The following is a 17,227-nucleotide window of genomic DNA, read 5'->3' as shown; positions in this document are numbered from 1 at the left end:
ATAGCACGGATTCCTCTCCCCATACAGCGATCAGATCCCGTACCTCCCGTTCGGTCCATGCTGGAGCTCTTTTGCGATTCTGGGACTCCATCATGGTCACCTCTGCTGATGAGCTCTGCATGGTCACCTGCAGCTTGCCACGCTGGTCAAACAGGAAATGAAATTCAAAAGTTCGCGGTTCTTTTCCTGTCTACCTGGCCAGTGCATCTGAGTTGAGAGTGCTGTCCAGAGCGGTCACAATGGAGCACTCTGGGATAGCTACCGGAGGCCAATACCGTCGAATTGTGTCCACAGTACCCCAAATTCGAGCCGGCAAGGCCAATTTAAGCGCTAATCCACTTGTCAGGGGTGGAGTAAGGAAATCGATTTTAAGAGCCCTTTAAGTCGAAATAAAGGCCTTCATCGTGTGGACGGGTGCAGGTTTATATTGATTTAACGCTGCTAAATTCGACCTAAAGTCCTAGTGTAGACCAGGGCATAGATGACTTCCTGAATGCCTTTGAGAACGCCTATGAGCTGCACAGGGTTGACCCTGCAGACAGGCTCCAGTTTCTCACCCCCTTTCTGGACCCCAAAGCCATAGGGCTGTACAGCCGAATGAAAGGGGCGGAGGTAGGGGACTACGAATTATTCAAAAAGGCTTTGCTATGCGAGTTTGGGCTGACCCCCGAGATGTACCGGAAAAGGTTCCGGAGTCAGTGTAAAACCCCTGAGGTCACATATCTAGAACTCCAGATGCAGGGATACGCCCACAAGAGGGCAGATGGGGCCCAAACTAAGGAGGACCTGCTTGACCTAATGGTACTGGAGCAACTGTATGAACAGTGCCCATCTGACCTGAGGCTATGGTTGGAGGACAAAAAGCCCCAGGACCCGCAACGCGCAGGGCAACTGGCCAATGAGTTTGTGAACTGCTGGTCAAAGGGTGGCAGGGAGAAGTCCCAAAGGACAGGCCTGCCATGATGCAGAGAGAGTCACCCTGGGACGTCCCAAAGGGGGAACATGGAGAACCCCCTCCAAAGGGGAACGCCTGGCATCAGGACCAACCAACCGGCTCGAGGGGACCAATGGGACATGCATTGCTATTACTGTGGCCAGAGAGGCCACATACGGACCCAGTGCCCCAGGCTCAAGGGCAGACTGAGCAGACCGAACCCGCACACAGTTAACTGGGTAGGGACCCAGCCAGATGAGGGGCAGGCTTCCCAGGCAATGGGGGTTAGCAGTGTACCAACTGCTCAGGAGGGAGGAGTTTCCCAGGCCAGTTCCTCTGGGGGGCTGGATGCTCCAGACTCAAGGTTCTCAGTTTACAAAGTGGGTGCAGGGCTGTCCCTGCGGAGCGAGTGCCTTGTTCCCCTGGAGGTGGCTAGGAGGAAGGTCATGGGATACTGGGGTACGGATGCTGAGGTGATGCTGGCCCAGTCCGAGGTGGTGGCCCAACAGCTATCTGACCCTGACGGGTGTGGGCGGGACACCATTCAAGGTGCCCATGGAGAGGGTACATCTGAAATGGGGGGCCAAGGAGGTTCCCAAGTATATGGGGGTGCACCACTATTTGCCCACTGAGGTGTTGATGGGGGGACCTAGAGGAATGGCCAAGCAACCCCCAGAAGGCCCTGGTCGTGACCTGTAGCCAGAGCCGGCAAAGGGTACCTCACCGGAGGCACAGGACCCTACCCCAGTGCGGAGGGAGTGCCCAGGGACAAGGCTCAGAGGGGCTGCGGCTTCAGACCCAGCCAGCAAGAGGGAGCAGGTCCCCATCCCTTCTCCAGCCGCTGAGTTCCAGGCCGAGTTGAGGAAAGATCCCTCCTTGCGGAAACTAAGGACCTGGCCGACCTCAGTGCAGCACAGACCATGGGGAGAGGTTGCCAGGAGAGGCTCCTGTGGGAGAAGGGGTTCCTGTACCGAGAATGGGCTCCCCCAGGGGAAGTGGAGTCCTGTGGGGTCAGGAGGCAGCTGGTGGTCCCCCCGAAGTATCGCCGCAAGCTCCTGTACCTGGCCCATGACATCCCCCTCGCAGGGCACCAGGGAATCCGGCGCACCCGGCAGAGGTTGCTACAGAACTTTTACTGGCCCGGGGTCTTTACCACGGTCCGGCAGTATTGCCGATCCTGTGACCCCTGTCAGAGGGTGGGGAAGGCCCGGGACAAGGGGAAAGCGGCTTTGAGACTTTTGCCCATCATAGAGGAGCCTTTCCAGGAGGTGGCTATGAACATAGTGGGGCCTCTCAGCAAGACAACCTGGTTGGGGAAGAAATACATTCTGGTGGTGGTAGATTTTGCCACCCGCTACCCCGAGGCAGTGCCCGATCTTCCATCGAAGCAGACACCGTGGCCGATGCGCTCCTGACCATTTTCAGCCGAGTGGGATTCCCCAAGGAAGTCTTGACAGACCAAGGCTCCAACTTCATGTCGGCCCTGCTCCGGTGCTTGTGGGAGGAATGTGGGGTTCGGCACGACTGGGCCTCCGCATATCACCCCCAATCCATAATGCTGGTGGAGAGGTTCAATGGGACGCTAAAGATGATGCTGAAAACCTTCATGAACCAGCACTCTCAGGACTGGGACAAGTACTTACCTCACCTGCTGTTCGCATACAGAGAAGTGCCCCAGGAGTCTACTGGATTTTCGCCTTTCGAACTGTTATATAGAAAGAGGGTAAAGGGGCCCCTGGACCTGATGAGCGATGATTGGGAGGGGAAGGCCACTCCCGATGGGGAGTCAGTGGTGGAGTATATCCTGACCTTCCGAGAGAGACTTGCTGAGCTAATGGGCCTGGCCAAGGAGAATCTGGGCAGAGCCTAGAGGAAGCAGAAGGTCTGGTATGACCGCACGGCGCGGGCCTGCACCTACGCCACCGGGGATCAGGTGATGGTTCTCATCCCTGTGAGAAAGAACAAACTACAGGCCGCCTGGGAGGGCCCTTTCAAGGTTGTCAAGCAGCTAAATGAGGTAAACTATGTGGAGGAGCTGTCGAACCGGGCGTACCACCGCCGGGTGTACCATGTGAATATGATGAAGCCATATTATGCCAGGGGGAATGTGGTGCTTGCCGTGTGTGGACATTGGGAGGAGCAGGACCCTTTGGTAAATATATTCCCTAAGACAGGAGCTGGCTCCTCCCAGGAAACAGTTCCCCTCTCTGATTGGCTAACCCTTGCCCAGGAAGCTGAAATCACAGGGGTGCTGCATCCGTACCGACAGCTGTTTTCCAACCAGCCTGGACTCACTAATCTGACTGTCCACCGGGTACAGACAGGATCGCACCCGCCTATAAGATGCTCCCCCTTCCAAGTCACAGGGAAAACTGCTCAGGACCTGGACAGAGAGGTCAATGACATGCTGGCTTTGGGGGTGATCCAGCCATCTGCCAGCCCTTGGACCTCGCCGGTGGTGCTGGTCCCCAAAAGGGACGGGTCGATCCGGTTCTGTGTGGACTATCGGAAGCTCAATGCCATCACCGTGTCTGATGCCTACCCCATGCCCAGGCCGGACGAGCTCCTAGACAAGCTGGGAGGAGCTCGCTACCTTACCACCATGGACCTTACAAAGGGCTACTGGCAAGTGCCACTGGATGCAGATGCCCGGCTGAAATCGGCCTTTATCACCCTCTGGGGCTCTATGAGTTCCTGACCCTGCCTTTCGGCCTCAAGGGAGTGCCAGCCACCTTCCAGCGCCTGGTGGACCAGCTACTGAGGGGGATGGAGAGTTTTGCCGTGGCGTATATTGACAACATCTGTGTCTTTAGCCAGACCTGGGAGGACCACATGACCCAGGTTAGACAAGTGCTGGACCGACTCCAGGAGGTTGGGTTGACCATAAAAGCTGAGAAATGCAAGGTGGGGATGGCCAAGGTATCTTACCTGGGCCACCGGGTGGGGAGCGGCTGTCTAAAACCAGAACCAGCCAAGGTGGAGGTGATCAGAGACTGGCCTGCTCCACACACCAAAGAGCAGATGCAAGCCTTTATGGGGATGGCGGGGTACTATCAAAGGTTTGTGCCCCGCTTTAGCTCCATAGCCACCCCTATCACTGAGCTATGCAAGAAGGGGAAGCCAGACAAGGTGGTCTGGACCGAGCAGTGCCAGGAGGCTTTCCGGGCGCTGAAGGAGGCTCTGGTTAGTGGCCCAGTCCTGGCAAACCCAGGCTTTGACAAGCCCTTTGTGGTGTTCACCGACGCCTCAGACACAGGACTGGGAGCGGTGTTAATGCAGGAGGATGAAAAGGGGGAGAGACACCCCATCGTGTACCTGAGCAAGAAGTTGCTACCCTGGGAGCAGCACTACGCGGCCATCGAGAAGGAGTGCCTGGCCATGGTGTGGGCCCTTAAGAAACTGGAGCCCTATCTCTTCGGGCAACACTTCATCGTGTACACCGAGCACTCTCCCCTGACCTGGCTGCACCAGATGAAAGGAGCCAGCGCCAAGCTCCTGACATGGAGCCTGCTCCTGCAGGATTATGATATGGACGTGGTCCATGTGAAGGGAAGTGCCAATATGATAGTGGATGCGTTGTCCCAGAGAGGGGGCCCTGAACTTCCCCGGGTCACGGGTCAGAGTGACCTCGCTCAGTTCAATCTCAAAGGAGGGAGAGATGTGACGGAGCAGGGAGTGGGGAGGATTGACCTGGGGATGTTGCAGGGGAGTTTTACTGGGACTGTGTGCATTGGTGATGGGATAGCAGGGGGTGACTTCACTGGAGGGACGATACCTGAGCCTGTAACCTGAGCCCAGGAGCGGGGTTGGGGCCAGGTGACACCTTTTGCCCGAGAAGCTGAACAAAGGCTGGGGGAGGAGCCAGGGGGAAGCTGGAGAAGATGGCTGTAGGGGGGCTGGAGTTTGGAAGGGGACTGGGGAAACAGAGGGAGCCCCAGGGCTGGGATCTAAGCTCCCTGCCCCCCAGATGGACCTGACTGAGGGGGTCCTGTTGTCTGTACCTACAAGCTCTGATTTGGACTGTGTTCCTGTCGTCTAATAAACCTTCCATTTTACTGGCTGGCTGAGAGTCGCAGTGAATCGTAGGAAGTGGGGGGGTGCAGGGCTCTGACTCCCCACACTCCGTGACACTGCCATGTGTCTCTGGGGGGAGCAGGGGGGTGCTGGGTCTGACTGCCCTTTGTCTTTGGGGGGAGCAGGGGGCGCTGGGTCTCACTGCCCAGTGTCTTGGGGGAGCATAGGGGGGTGCTGGGTCTGACTGCCCTTTGTCTTTGGGGGGAGCAGGGGGCGCTGGGTCTCACTGCCCAGTGTCTTGGGGGAGCATAGGGGGGTGCTGGGTCTGACTGCCCTTTGTCTTTGGGGGGAGCAGGGGGCGCTGGGTCTCACTGCCCAGTGTCTTGGGGGAGCATAGGGGGGTGCTGGGTCTGACTGCCCTTTGTCTTTGGGGGGAGCAGGGGGCGCTGGGTCTCACTGCCCAGTGTCTTGGGGGAGCATAGGGGGGTGCTGGGTCTGACTGCCCTTTGTCTTTGGGGGGAGCAGGGGGCGCTGGGTCTCACTGCCCAGTGTCTTGGGGGAGCATAGGGGGGTGCTGGGTCTGACTGCCCTTTGTCTTTGGGGGGAGCAGGGGGCGCTGGGTCTCACTGCCCAGTGTCTTGGGGGAGCATAGGGGGGTGCTGGGTCTCACTGCCTTTTGTCTCAGGGGGAGTTTAGGGGGGTGCTGGGTCTCACTGCCCTGTGTCTCGGGGTGTGCTTTCGGGTGGGGGGTGCTGAGTATCGCTGCCCTTGTCTCGGGCGGCACGAGGGCTGCTGGGTCTCACTGCCCCGCATCTTTTGGGGGTACAGGGAGGGTGCTGGGTCTCACTGCCCTGTGTCTCGGGAGCGGGTATGGGGGCTATCAGGGTTCCCTTCCCACTCTGAACTCTGGGGTACAGACGTGGGGACCCGCATGAAAGACCCTATGCTTAATTCTACCGGCTTAGGTTAAAACTTTCCCAAGGCACAAATCCTTCCTTGTCCTTGGACGGTATTGCTGCCACCACCAAGTGCGTTAGATAAAGATTCAGGAAAAGAACCACTTGGAGTTCCTCAAAAAGAACAGGAGGACGTGTGGCACTTTAGAGACTAACCCATTTATTTGAACATCAGCTTTCGTGAGCTACAGCTCACTTCATCGGATATTTCCTGTTTCCCCAAAATATCCCCCCAAGCCCCTTGACCCCCTTTCCTGGGCAGGCTTGAGAATAATATACCAACCAAATAGGTAAACAAGGTGAGCACAGACCAGACCCTTGGGGTTTTATGACACTAAAAACCAATCAGATTCTTAAAAACAGAACTTCATTATGAAGAAAAAAGTAAAAGAACCACCTCTGTAAAATCAGGATGGAAGGTAATTTTACAGGGTAATAAGATTTAAAAACACAGAGGCAAAACTTCAAAGTTACAAAAACAGGAATAAACGTCCCTCTTAGCATAGGGAAAATTCATAAGCTAAAAACAAAAGATAAGTAAAGTAAGGAAATGCATTAAATTATGTGATGAAGTAGGACTGTTCTTAATGTTTTCTCTGAATACTGGGTGGGTGCCTCGGTTTCCCCTATGCATTTCTTAAGTATCTAGGTGGTGGGATAAGGGTGTGTGATTGTTGCTGAGCCCTAGAGGGCCAGTGTGAGGCTGTCCAGACAGAGAATGGTAGACACCGTGTCTCCTGGCAATGGATGGCCTGGGCCCTCCCCTGCAAAGGGGCCAACTGAAGGTGTTGGAGAACGAAGAGATCAGGTGGCCTCGGAGGGGCTGGAGAGTTTCAGTTTGGAGCTGGCTGGGGAAAGAGAGGGAGGCCCAGACCTGGGGTCTGGCCTCCCTGGCCCCAAGATGGACTAGACTTAGGGGTCCTGTTTCCTGTACCTACTAGCTCTGTCTTAGACCATGATCCTGTCATCTAATAAACCTTCTGTTTTACTGACTCATTGAGGGTCACGGCTGACTGCAGAGTTGGGGTGCAGGACCTCTGGCTTCCCCAGGAGCCTGCCTGGGCGGACTTGCTGTGGGAAGCACATGGAGGGGCAGAGGAGGCTGAATGCTCCGAGGTCAGACCCAGGAAGGTGGAAGCCGGGGGAGCTGTGTGTCCTGCAGAGAGTCTGCTCTCAGAGAGGAGGTTCCCCCAGAGTCCTGCCTGGCTTCGTGTGGAGTAGTTCCAGAGCATCGCTCGGGGACTCCGGGACAACTTACAATTTTTGTAATCTAGATGCTTATATCAGGTAGGGTTTTAGGAGCTGGTTTTTCCTTCCCTGGTCCCTCTCTGTCCCAGAGAAAACAACAAAAGACCACATAAACAAACCTCCCCCCAGAGATTTGAAAGGATCTTCTTCCCTTATTGGTCCTTTTGGTCAGGTGCCAACCAGGTTATTTGACCTTCTTAACCCCTTACAGGTAAAGGAGGGATTTTATGCTGCTCTTAGCTGTATGTTTATGACAGGGGTGCTGGGTCTGACTGCCCTGTGTCTCAGGGTGGCAGTATGGGGGGTGCGGGTTCTCACTGCTCTGTATCTTGGAGGGGGAGCTCAGGGCTGCCCACAGGCGGGGACAAGTGGGGCAATTTGTCCCGGGCCCTGCAGGGGCCCCCACGAGAGTTTTCGGCAGCACTTTGGCGGCGGGTCCTTCAGTGCTGCCAAACACGCCTGGAGTGAAGGACTCGCCGCCAAAGACCGGCCGCCGCTTCTTCTGCTCCGGGTCTTCGGTGGCAATTCAGCAGCAAGGGGTCCTTCCACTCCACGTCTTCCGCGAAGTGCCCTGAAGACCCGAAGCAGAAGGACCCCTGCCGCCGAAGACCCCAGGCCCCCTGAATCCTCTGGGTTGCCCTGGGGGAGCTTAGGGTGTTGCTTGGTCTTACTGCCCTGTGTCTCGGGGGGGGCACAGGGGGGTGCTGCGTCTCACTTCCCTGTGTCTCAGGTGGGAGTTTAAGGGGGTGCTGGGTCTGACTGCCCTGTGTCTCGGGGAGGAGTTTAGGGGGGGTGCTGGGTCTGACTGCCCTGTATCTCAGGGAGGAGTTTAGGGGGGGTGCTGGGTCTGACTGCCCTGTGTCTCGGGGGGTGGGGTACAGGGGAGGTGCTGAGTCTGACTGCTGTGTCTCAAGAGGGTGCAGGGGGTGTCTCTATGGGTCAGTTAGGGTGGTGCTGGGTCTCACTGCCCTGTGTCTCGGGTGTGGGGGGGTGCAGGGGGGCTGGTGCTTGGTCTCACGGGGCATGTGGGGGGTGGGTGTAACTTAGTGGCCTTTGGCAGGACACAACTGAGAGTATCAATTCAGGACAAATCGCTGAGAGCAGGGCAGTCACTGCCCAAGGCTGGGGGTCCTTCACTATTAAGGCACACCAAACCAGCCAAACAGAGAAGACTTTGGTTTTATACCACCGGCTAACCAGAAGTTACACAAGCAATTCCCTGAGACACTCCAGTTTCCCAGTATCACCACCAGTGCCATGCCATAGGGGGGATGAATGCTTATGAAAACCAATACACCAGGAAAAGAAAAAAGATTCTCCTAATCCCAAAGGACCGAGCCCCAGACCCAGGTCAATAGACCAGTCAGATCTTATCCACAAATCACACTGTTGCCAATCCTTTAGGATCTAAAATCTAAAACTTTATTCATAAAAAGAAAGAAATATAGATGAGAGTTAAAACTAGTTAAATGGAATCAATTACATACAGTGATGGCAAAGTTCTTGGTTCAGACTTGCAGCAGCAATGGAGTAAACTGCTGGCTTAAATCAAGTCTGTGGAGAACATCCACAGCTTGGATGGGTCATTCAGTCTATTGTTTACAGCTTCAGTTTGCAGCAGTAAGGAGCAGGATTGAAGACAAAATGGAGGGTTTCCTGGGCCTTTTATATCCTCCGCCATGTGGAACGACCCCTTTGTTCTTACTGTGGAAAATCACAGCAGCAAGATGGAGTTTGGAGTCACATGGGCAAGTCACATGTCCCTGCATGACTCAGGTCTTTACAGGTGGAGCAGCCAATGCTCACATGCTATGTTGAATGTTCCCAGGAAGGCTCCTCATATGTAGATTGGAGTCACCCAAGGTCCACTGTCAGTTAAGTGTTTCTTGATTGGGCACTTAATCTGAAGAATTCTTTCTCAGGAAACTGAGGAAATGCTTCCCTGGTGCTACTTACAAGGCAAATTACACCCTTTTCATAGACACCTCACCTGACCTCCTTTGTACCAGATTTTGTGCAACTATAGGAGCTTGGTTGCAATAATGATCTATACAGTCACAGTTCATGTCAATAATGTCACAGGGGGGTGCTGGGTCTTACTGGCCATTGTCTCAGGGGAGAACAGTGGGATGCTGGGTTTCACTTCCCTGTGTCTCGGGGGGAGCTTAGGGGGGGTGCTGGGTCTGACTGCCCTGTCTCGGGGGAGTACAGGGAGGTGCTGGGTCTCACTGTCCAGTGTCTTCAGGGGGCATAGGGGGGTGCTGGGTCTCACTTCCCTGTGTCTCAGGGAGGAGTTTACGGGGGTGCTGCATCTCAGTGCCCTGTGTCTCTGGTGGGTGTATGGGGGTGCTGGGTCTCACTGCCATGACTCGGGGGGCAAGGGGGGGTGCTGGGTCTGACTGCCCTGTGTCTCGAGGGGGTACAGGGGGGTGCTGGCTCTCAGTGCCCTGTGTCTTGGAGGGGTGCAGGGGGGGTGCTGGGTCTCACTGCCGTGTCTAGGTGGGGGCTTTAGGGCGGTACTGGGTCTGACTGCCCCATGTCTGCAGGGGGGAGCCAGTGTTGCAGAGGCCCGAGGTGCTGCGGGATTTCTCCCGCTCGTCATCCAGCGCCAGCAGCTTTGGCAGCGTGGTGGAGGAGAATGAGGGTGCCGATGATTACATGGGCATGGTAAGTCAGGGTGGAGCTTGGCGCACTGGCCCCTTTCCCTGCCTCCCGGCCTCGGTCTGGAGGGGTGCTCGCTGCACAGAGCAGGTCCCTGCTGGCCACGGGGCATTGAGGGAAGATCGCAGCCACGGAGCGTGTCCCCTGGGTGGGGGGTTCCTGTCAGCAGGGCCGGGGGGGCTCGGCGGCTGGGGTGGACCCAGTACCCTCAGCTGGGAGGGGGCTCTGAGTCTCCCAGGAGGAGCCCATTTCAGGAGCTGATCAGCCGGGGAGTGTCTGCCTCACCTCCCTCCCTCCCTCTCCTGTGTGTGCCGCAGGAGAGCCAGGCCTCGGGGACGCCCCACAAGCGAGACTCCTTCATCTACAGCACCTGGCTGGATGACAGCCTCAGCACGGCCAGCGGGGGGAGCTCTCCAGGTACCCGACCGGGACCCCACCCATCGCGGCCCCAGCCACCACCAGCCCCGGCACCTGCCCCCTCCCCCTTTCCTCAGAGCTGCCTCTCTGAGACCCTCCTGATGCTTCTATGGGGCAGGAGCCTGGCCTCTGCCACAGACCTGCCATCTGGGGGCTGCCATCACACTGCACCGGACCCCAGCCATAGCAGGAAGGGGAGCTGAGTGCCCCCCACCCCCACCTCCCTGTTCACACACTCTGCCAAGCACGATACCATGGCACAGCAACCCCCTCAAGCTTCTGTTTGCCCATGTGTCCGCGTGAGAGCTGTGCACCTGTCTTGCCAGCCAATGGCTCTGGGGATGGGCAAGACAGCCTGGCATCTGGGCTTGGTTGCTGGGAGAGCCAAAGGGGCAGATGATAATCACTAGCTCTTGTATAACATGTCAAAGTGCTTGGGCGCTCAGATGCTGTTAGCAGGGGAATCTGGTTCTCCATTTTACAGATGGGAGAACTGAGGCACCCAAGTTCACACAGCAGGCCACTGGCAGAGCTGGGAATAGAGCCCAGGTCTCTTGAATCCCAGTGTAATGCACTGTCCACTAGGCCACACTGCTTCCCATGCTGGGGTGCAGAGCTGCGGGGGGGGGCATACACACAGGGGAGCGGAGTCTCAGGGGACCGTAGCATCAGGAAAAGAACTGCAAGGCTTCAAACTTTCCAAATGGCTGGGAAATCTTCCTGCTGCCAGCTGGGCAGCCTGCTCAGGGGGGCACTAGAAATGCCACAGCAGGGAGATGCTGCCGGTGGGGCATCGGGGAAAGGCAGAGCCCGGAGTTCAGGCCACAGGAGGCTGCAGCTGCCGTCTCCGCTCACGCTGCTCTATGCTGCTGGAGCAAGCACAGCCAGCTGGTAATGCGAAGCACGCTGGGTTTGGCTTCAGTGTAGCAGGTTCCTTTGTGCTTCTCTGGAAGTGTCAAGCAGCCTTAAAGGGGAGCAGAAATGGCGCCCAGTGACGCCTGCGTGTGCAGCGGGCTTCCACTGCCAGTGAAACACTGGAGCGAGGCCTCTGTACCTGCCCTGCGCCCAGCCAGGGCAGGGCAGGGCAGGAGGCATACCAGGGGTCGATCAGGCTGTGGTCAGGGGTGTTGCCCTGCAGCTATTCTCTGCTTCCCAGAGGGTTCTGCCCAAGCTCTGGCCTGGGCCGAATGGGAATCGTTCCCCTGCGTCGTCCGTTATGAACATGGCTCCACCACTTGTCTGTGCCCCAGGTTTCTGGCTACCAAGCTTTGGACATTTAGTTCTCCCAGCCGTGCTGGGAGCTCACGTTTCCCATTCCTGTCTGACTCTGCCTTCCAGGCCCCTCCCAATCTCCCCAGCCGGAGCCCAGGAAACCTGGAGACCCTGCCTGTCCAGAAATCAAAATCCAGCTGGAGAAGTCCGAGCAGCACACGCCCCACCTGGTGAGTGCGCTAGCCCCGGGGAGAGGCCAGTGGGCGTTTACATGCAGGACTCCTAGGGCTTGCCCGCGAGGGGCGGGGGAGCTAGAGGGACTCCAGCGCTACCCCGAGGAGCCCCCACTACTCAGCACCTTGGCACCAGCACGGCTTTGCAGAAGAGAAGCAGTGTCTGTTCCCCTCCCCCACCGGACAGCCTGGCGCGTAGAGGGCCAATTCCTGACCATCTCTCTCAGACCAGTGAACATGGCACCATGTCCCTCTGCCCCCCAATTCTGGGCGGCCTTGCCTGGCTAGCTGCAGCGTTCTGGCCCTCGCTGTGCCCCCTGTGCAGGACACTCAGACCCCCGTCACCCCTGCTTTGGGGCACTGGCCAACAGCAGCAGAAGGGGGCACATGGGGGCGGCTGGAACCCGTCGTGCGAAGTGGGATTCTCCAAAGCACTCAGCAGGGACTCCCCTCCCTCCCCCGGGGGTAGCTAGCACCACTGGCTGCAAAGAAGCCACGATAGATCCAGCTCCGGGCACTCCACCATCCTGCCTGGTGCAGGCCTGGAAGCCTGAGTGTGTCCCTGGTCTGGGGCCCCAGAGACCCTCACGGAGATCTATGCGGCTGTCGTAGGCTCAGCACCAGTGGACAGAGCTTTGCCCTCAAGGAGACAGCTTTTGTCCAGAGCCCCTGGGGCAATGTGCAGCCTGTGGCCTACAGCCACACCAGGGGTCAAATGCTTCTAACTCACCCTTATCCCAGCTTTGCCTGTGAGTCTCCGTCCACTGCCTCGCTCAGGGCTGGGCCATGGTAGCCAGGAGCACCGAGCATCTCAGTCCCTGCTCGTGGGACAAGGGGCAGCAATCCCTGGGCCAGGAACGGCTACTCACTCTGGCCTAGCCAGTGTGCCAGACACAGAACTATTTAACCCAAGCTGCACCCAAGGCACGCCTGCCCCAGGGCCGGATGGACAGCGAAGCAGTGGTTCTCTGTGGGTTTGTTTGTGACCCCAGGGTTGTGGTTAATGTCCCTGTCTGTGTGTCTGTCCATGCAGAGCTGCTAGCCCCTCACCTAGCCTCCGTGGACGTGCATCCCCAGAAGGTCAGCACCCTCTCAGTCCTGCCTAATTTGCCGGATCCTGGGGCAGGATGGTTATGGGGGGTGAGGGTGGGCAGGGTTTTGCCGGAGCCTGGGGAGGGATGGTTATGGGAGGGGGTACAGGGCTTTGCCAGTACCTGGGGAGGGATGGTTATGTGTGGGGGAGGGCAGGGCTTTGCCAGTGCCTAGGGCTGGGATAGTTATGGGGGGTGAGGGTGGGCAGGGCTTTGCCGGAGCCTGGGGTGGGATAGTTGGGGGGCACGGCTTTGCCGGTGCCTAGGGGTGGGATGGTTGTGGGGGCAGGGCTTTGCCAGAGCCTGGGGCAGGATGGTTATGGGGAGGGCAGGTCTCCCCCTCCCGCTGAGGCTGGTCTCTTCTTGGGAGTACAAGCGCCCCCCCAACCCGGCTACCTGGGATTCGGGCTCTGCTATGGGGTAGGGGCTGGCACTTGAGCCAGGCCCTGGGCCTTTGGGCAGCTGCCTTGTGCCATGTTGGCCCAAGAGCTGCTGAGCCAGTTCTGAGCTGCCCTCTGTGTCTGGGGCGGGCAGAGCTCCTGGGCTGCCCCACTCCCGCCCCGTCCATGAAGGAGGCAACGGAGGGCAGCACGTTCTGTGGATTGTCTGTATTGCTTCCTTGGTGCTTCTGGGCAAGGGGTTTCCAGGCCCCCCGGCAGGGATCCCCATTGCATCTGTTAGTCCCAGTCGACAGCTGGCACGGGGAGGCTGGAGGGTGAGAAATCCCCCATTCACAGCCCTGAATCCTCAGATTTCCCAGCCTACCTCAAGGGCATGGCTGACATACGGCCGTGCTATGCCCAGAATATAGAGCTCTCTCCATGTGTGCAGAGCCTGCAGGGCTCCGGGACCTGCCACACTGGGGCATATGGATCATTTTTGGGGTTCCTGCTCCTGTTGGGCCGTGGTCTCCCCAGATCTTGGGCCACGGATTGTGTTTCCCCATGTCCCACCCACTGGCCTGTCGTCCCTTCCACCTCTGTACCCATGGTTACCCCCATCTCTGTTCCCCCCTAGCCTGGAGAAGATGGGAATTCTCACGGCCTGTGCTCAGCGCCCTCGCCCCACTCTCCTTCCCCTGCAGCACCCACACGAGAAGCACAAGCTGAAGGGCTTGCGGAGGGCCCCGAGCTTTGTCACAGCCGAAGACGACTGGCCCATCGCCAAAGCAAGCAGCCGGAGCCTGTGGCCTAGATGGCCGGGCCAGCTCCCTCCTTCCCTTCCCACATTGCGGCCAGGCGCTGGCTGCTTGAGAGCTGGAGCTTGTACACTGGGAAGGCCACCGCATGGCTGAGGGGGCATCAGGCCACCCGCCCGCGCCCAGAGCCTCTCCCGCAAGCGACCAAGACCTTGGAAGAGATTCCCGGTGGCCTGCCTGTCGTGTGCCCAGCCCCCAACCAGCTCGGCCTGCTCTGCACTTTGCTGACGGGACGTGCGGTGCCAGGCACTTCACCCATGCCCAGCCCTCGGACCCTGGGACATGCCCTGCAGCCCAGAACACCTGGCAGGCCTTGAAGGAACCTCTCCAGAGAGGAAGCCATTTCTACCCAGGCACCCAGCTTCCAGGAATGACACTATGGTGTGTTAGAGCCCAGCAACTCCCCAGTGACAGGCCAATAACCTCTGGCAGCTAGATCCTCCAGCCCCCACCTTTCCTGGCCAGCTGCATCCTTGTTCCCCACCTGTGGGGCCACCTTGGCCAGCCTCACCGCGAGAGCCTCCCTCAGGGTCGTCCCTGGGAGTCTGACCCAGCCCCAGAGGAGGAAGGGTGGCACGTAGATGATACCTAGGGTGAAGGGTGCCCAGGAACCAGCCTAGCATCACTGGCAGAGCCCAGGCTAGGGAGGAGTCCTGGGGGAAGGAGGGATTGGGAGATATGGCAAACTAGAAGTGGGACCCTGGGCCAAGGGAGAATGCCTATCTCTGGCCCTGGCCTGGAAAGCCATGCCTCCAAATGTGCATTGCCAGCCCCCCTGCAGCTCTCTGACAGGCTGGCCGGTCTGCAGGGATGTGGCCAGCACCTGGCTCTTGCGAGTGGCGGGGGTATATACCCCCTCCACCCACATCTGTACACAGCCACCTAGCATGGCCTCAAATAGCAGCCGTGGTGCTGGGCTGATGCCCAGGTGCGGAGGAAAGAGCCCGGCCTGGAATAGCTCTGCCTTGCCAGAGGGAGGGCTGCTTCCCCCTCCCCTTCATCTCCGCATGCTGGACTGGTTTGCAGTGAGCGTGTGGCTGGCCTGTGGTCTGTGCCCCAGTGCTGTGGGACACGAGCCAAGACTCTTCAGCATCCACTGCTGGTAGCCCCCCCCCCACGCAGGCCCCCCAGTAACATAGGGCTGTGCCTGCAGCCTTTCAGCAGTGTCCCTCTGCAGAGTGCCCTCGCCATGGCACCCTACATCCCAGCTGCTCCATGAGCCCGGCAGCATCCTGGGCCCCAGCACGAGGGCTCCCTGTGCACACAGGCGTCCGCCAGCCGCTCTGCCCGCGCCTCCTCTCCCGCCCTCAGCGACGCCCATACACTCCACAAACACCACGGTAGCGCTGCCCCGTGGCCAGCAGGGGGCGCCCCAGCCCCCACCCTGTTCTTTGCGCCCTGGAAGCAGGGTCCTGCGGAGAGCAAATGGAGAGCACAAGCTAGTGGTTCCAGCCAGGGCTGCGGGCCAGGTGGGCTCGTGAATGGCTGTGGGGAGCAGTGTGGGGGCAGTGTCTTCAGACTGGGGTCTGTGAGAGCTCGGCTGCATTAGGCTTCACGACTGCCCAGCTCTGGGGCACCCAGGCCTGATCAGGGTGGAATCAGAGCGTGTGTGAACCCAGGACTGGGCAAATGCCTGACGACTTTAGAATAAGTTGATCCCAAAGAGCCATGACGCACTGACAGACAATCTCTAGCAGACCCACTGCAGCCACCCGGGTTAACCCCGGCTCCTGCTGCAGGTGACTGGCCAGTGCGCTGCCATGCTGCACCAGGAGCCCAGAGGCACAAGGGAGGTTTGACAGGCCTGGGCGGGAGAAGCCAATTTGTTTTTTCAGGGATTTTTTAAATACTTTTTTCCCAAAAAGCTTCCTGAGCTATTTTTTAGTTTTTGTTTTTGATGAAAAAAATTACTCCTAAACCCCCGACTGGTGCGTTTTCACAAACATCTTTCGGGTCAAATTTCCAATTTTTTGTGAAAATATTTTAGCCCAGAAATGTTCCGTTTATGTTTTTTCATTGACAGACTGGAACATTTTGACGAAAGTGATGCAGGGTTGCCAGAAGTCCCTGAACCTAGCCAGGGTCCCCCAGAACTGGGCAGGGGGGAAAATTTGACCAAAATAAAAATTTTCCACCAAAAAAAGTCATTTTGCTGAAAAATACCTTTTTTTGTTGGAAAAAAACATTTTTTGGGGAAAAGTCTGCCAGCTGTGATATTAACCTCTTCTGTGCCACTGCCCAGGGTTACGGGCAGCAGGCCGTTTTGCAGCCACAAAGCGCGCACGATGCACTACAAAGAGCAGACCTACGCTGCTGTCCAGCGCAGCTTCCTGGCCTCCACAGAGGTCACCAGCCACCCTGAGTCCATTAGCTCCTGAAGTAGGATGACCTTGGTTTGTAGCCATGGGGGTCTGTTTTCATGTGGGGGCGTGCACTTCACATTGTAAAAAAAATATATATTGAACTGGCTTCCTCTGCGGGCAGGAAGGTACAACTCCCTGATGTGTGTGTATTTAATTTTAAACTGCCGACTGTCTGTGTAATATAACTATGCTGTGGACACCCAGGGGTATTTTATGTCTGTGTTGTATTCATTTTTTTTAAAGCGACATAAAATGCATTGGATCCAATTCTAAATTAATGTTCAGAAACTAATTTTTTTAAAATCTGAGATTGTGTTTGTGTTTCTGGTGAAATATGTATAAAATAAAGTTCTATTTATCGCTATTGTAAGATGACACTCTTTGCAAAAATGATTTTTAAGAGGCACAGGCTGGAAAATAAGATGAACCCCCTGTGCGGCTCCAAGGTGGGTGTGGGGAGCAGGGAGCCGAGGGCCAAGGCATCTGGCCTGGCCCTGAACCATCCAGACAGGGACCATACTTTGCATAGCTCAAGGATTTTGTAGGCAAGGATCTCAGTGGTGATGAGGTAAATCCCACTCCAAGGCAGGGCCATGCCACATGCCCCATTTCTCAGATTGTGACACTGATGCAGATTAAGGCTAATTTTTTAAGGTGCTCCCTGCTTTTGGTGCCAGACCTGAAGCACCTTGGCCCAGAGCCATGGAGGTATTGAGGCACCTAATTCCACTGAAATCAATGGCAGTTAGGAGGCATAATACGTTTGAGGCTCTGGGCCCTTGAGCCTTGTTTCTGAAAGGGCCAGCTATCCCCTCTGTTCCTGTTGAACTCAGTGAGGTCGCACCTCTGCAAAGCAAGCCCCGGCATCTCAAGTTGCCTAAAGTCAGTTGAGCTCAACCC

The 17,227-nt window shown here is 57.3% G+C and overlaps 1 protein-coding gene across 15 annotated transcripts in view; it reads left to right on the top strand.

Annotated features, from left to right (window-relative positions):
* RAP1GAP (RAP1 GTPase activating protein) overlaps positions 1-16,697 on the top strand; it is a 188,032-nt gene extending 171,335 nt beyond the window's left edge. For 11 of the 15 annotated variants that reach the window (XM_078849386.1, XM_073316427.2, XM_073316428.2 and 8 more), the window contains 4 exons: positions 9,699-9,819; positions 10,131-10,230; positions 11,569-11,672; positions 13,851-16,697. In XM_078849386.1, coding sequence (XP_078705512.1) covers positions 9,699-9,819; positions 10,131-10,230; positions 11,569-11,672; positions 13,851-14,060 — 535 coding nt within the window. In that variant the 3' untranslated portion in view covers positions 14,061-16,697. Of the gene's footprint in view, positions 1-9,698; positions 9,820-10,130; positions 10,231-11,568; positions 11,673-12,708; positions 12,756-13,783 lie in introns of all 15 variants that reach the window. The other 4 variants (XM_073316418.2, XM_073316412.2, XM_078849385.1 and 1 more) reach the window with 3 other exon arrangements.
* Positions 16,698-17,227: the final 530 nt, after the last annotated feature.

Source organism: Lepidochelys kempii, chromosome 18 (genome assembly GCF_965140285.1).
Source record: "Lepidochelys kempii isolate rLepKem1 chromosome 18, rLepKem1.hap1, whole genome shotgun sequence".
Taxonomy (NCBI): domain Eukaryota; kingdom Metazoa; phylum Chordata; order Testudines; family Cheloniidae; genus Lepidochelys; species Lepidochelys kempii.
This window is presented reverse-complemented; position numbering and strand designations above follow the sequence as displayed.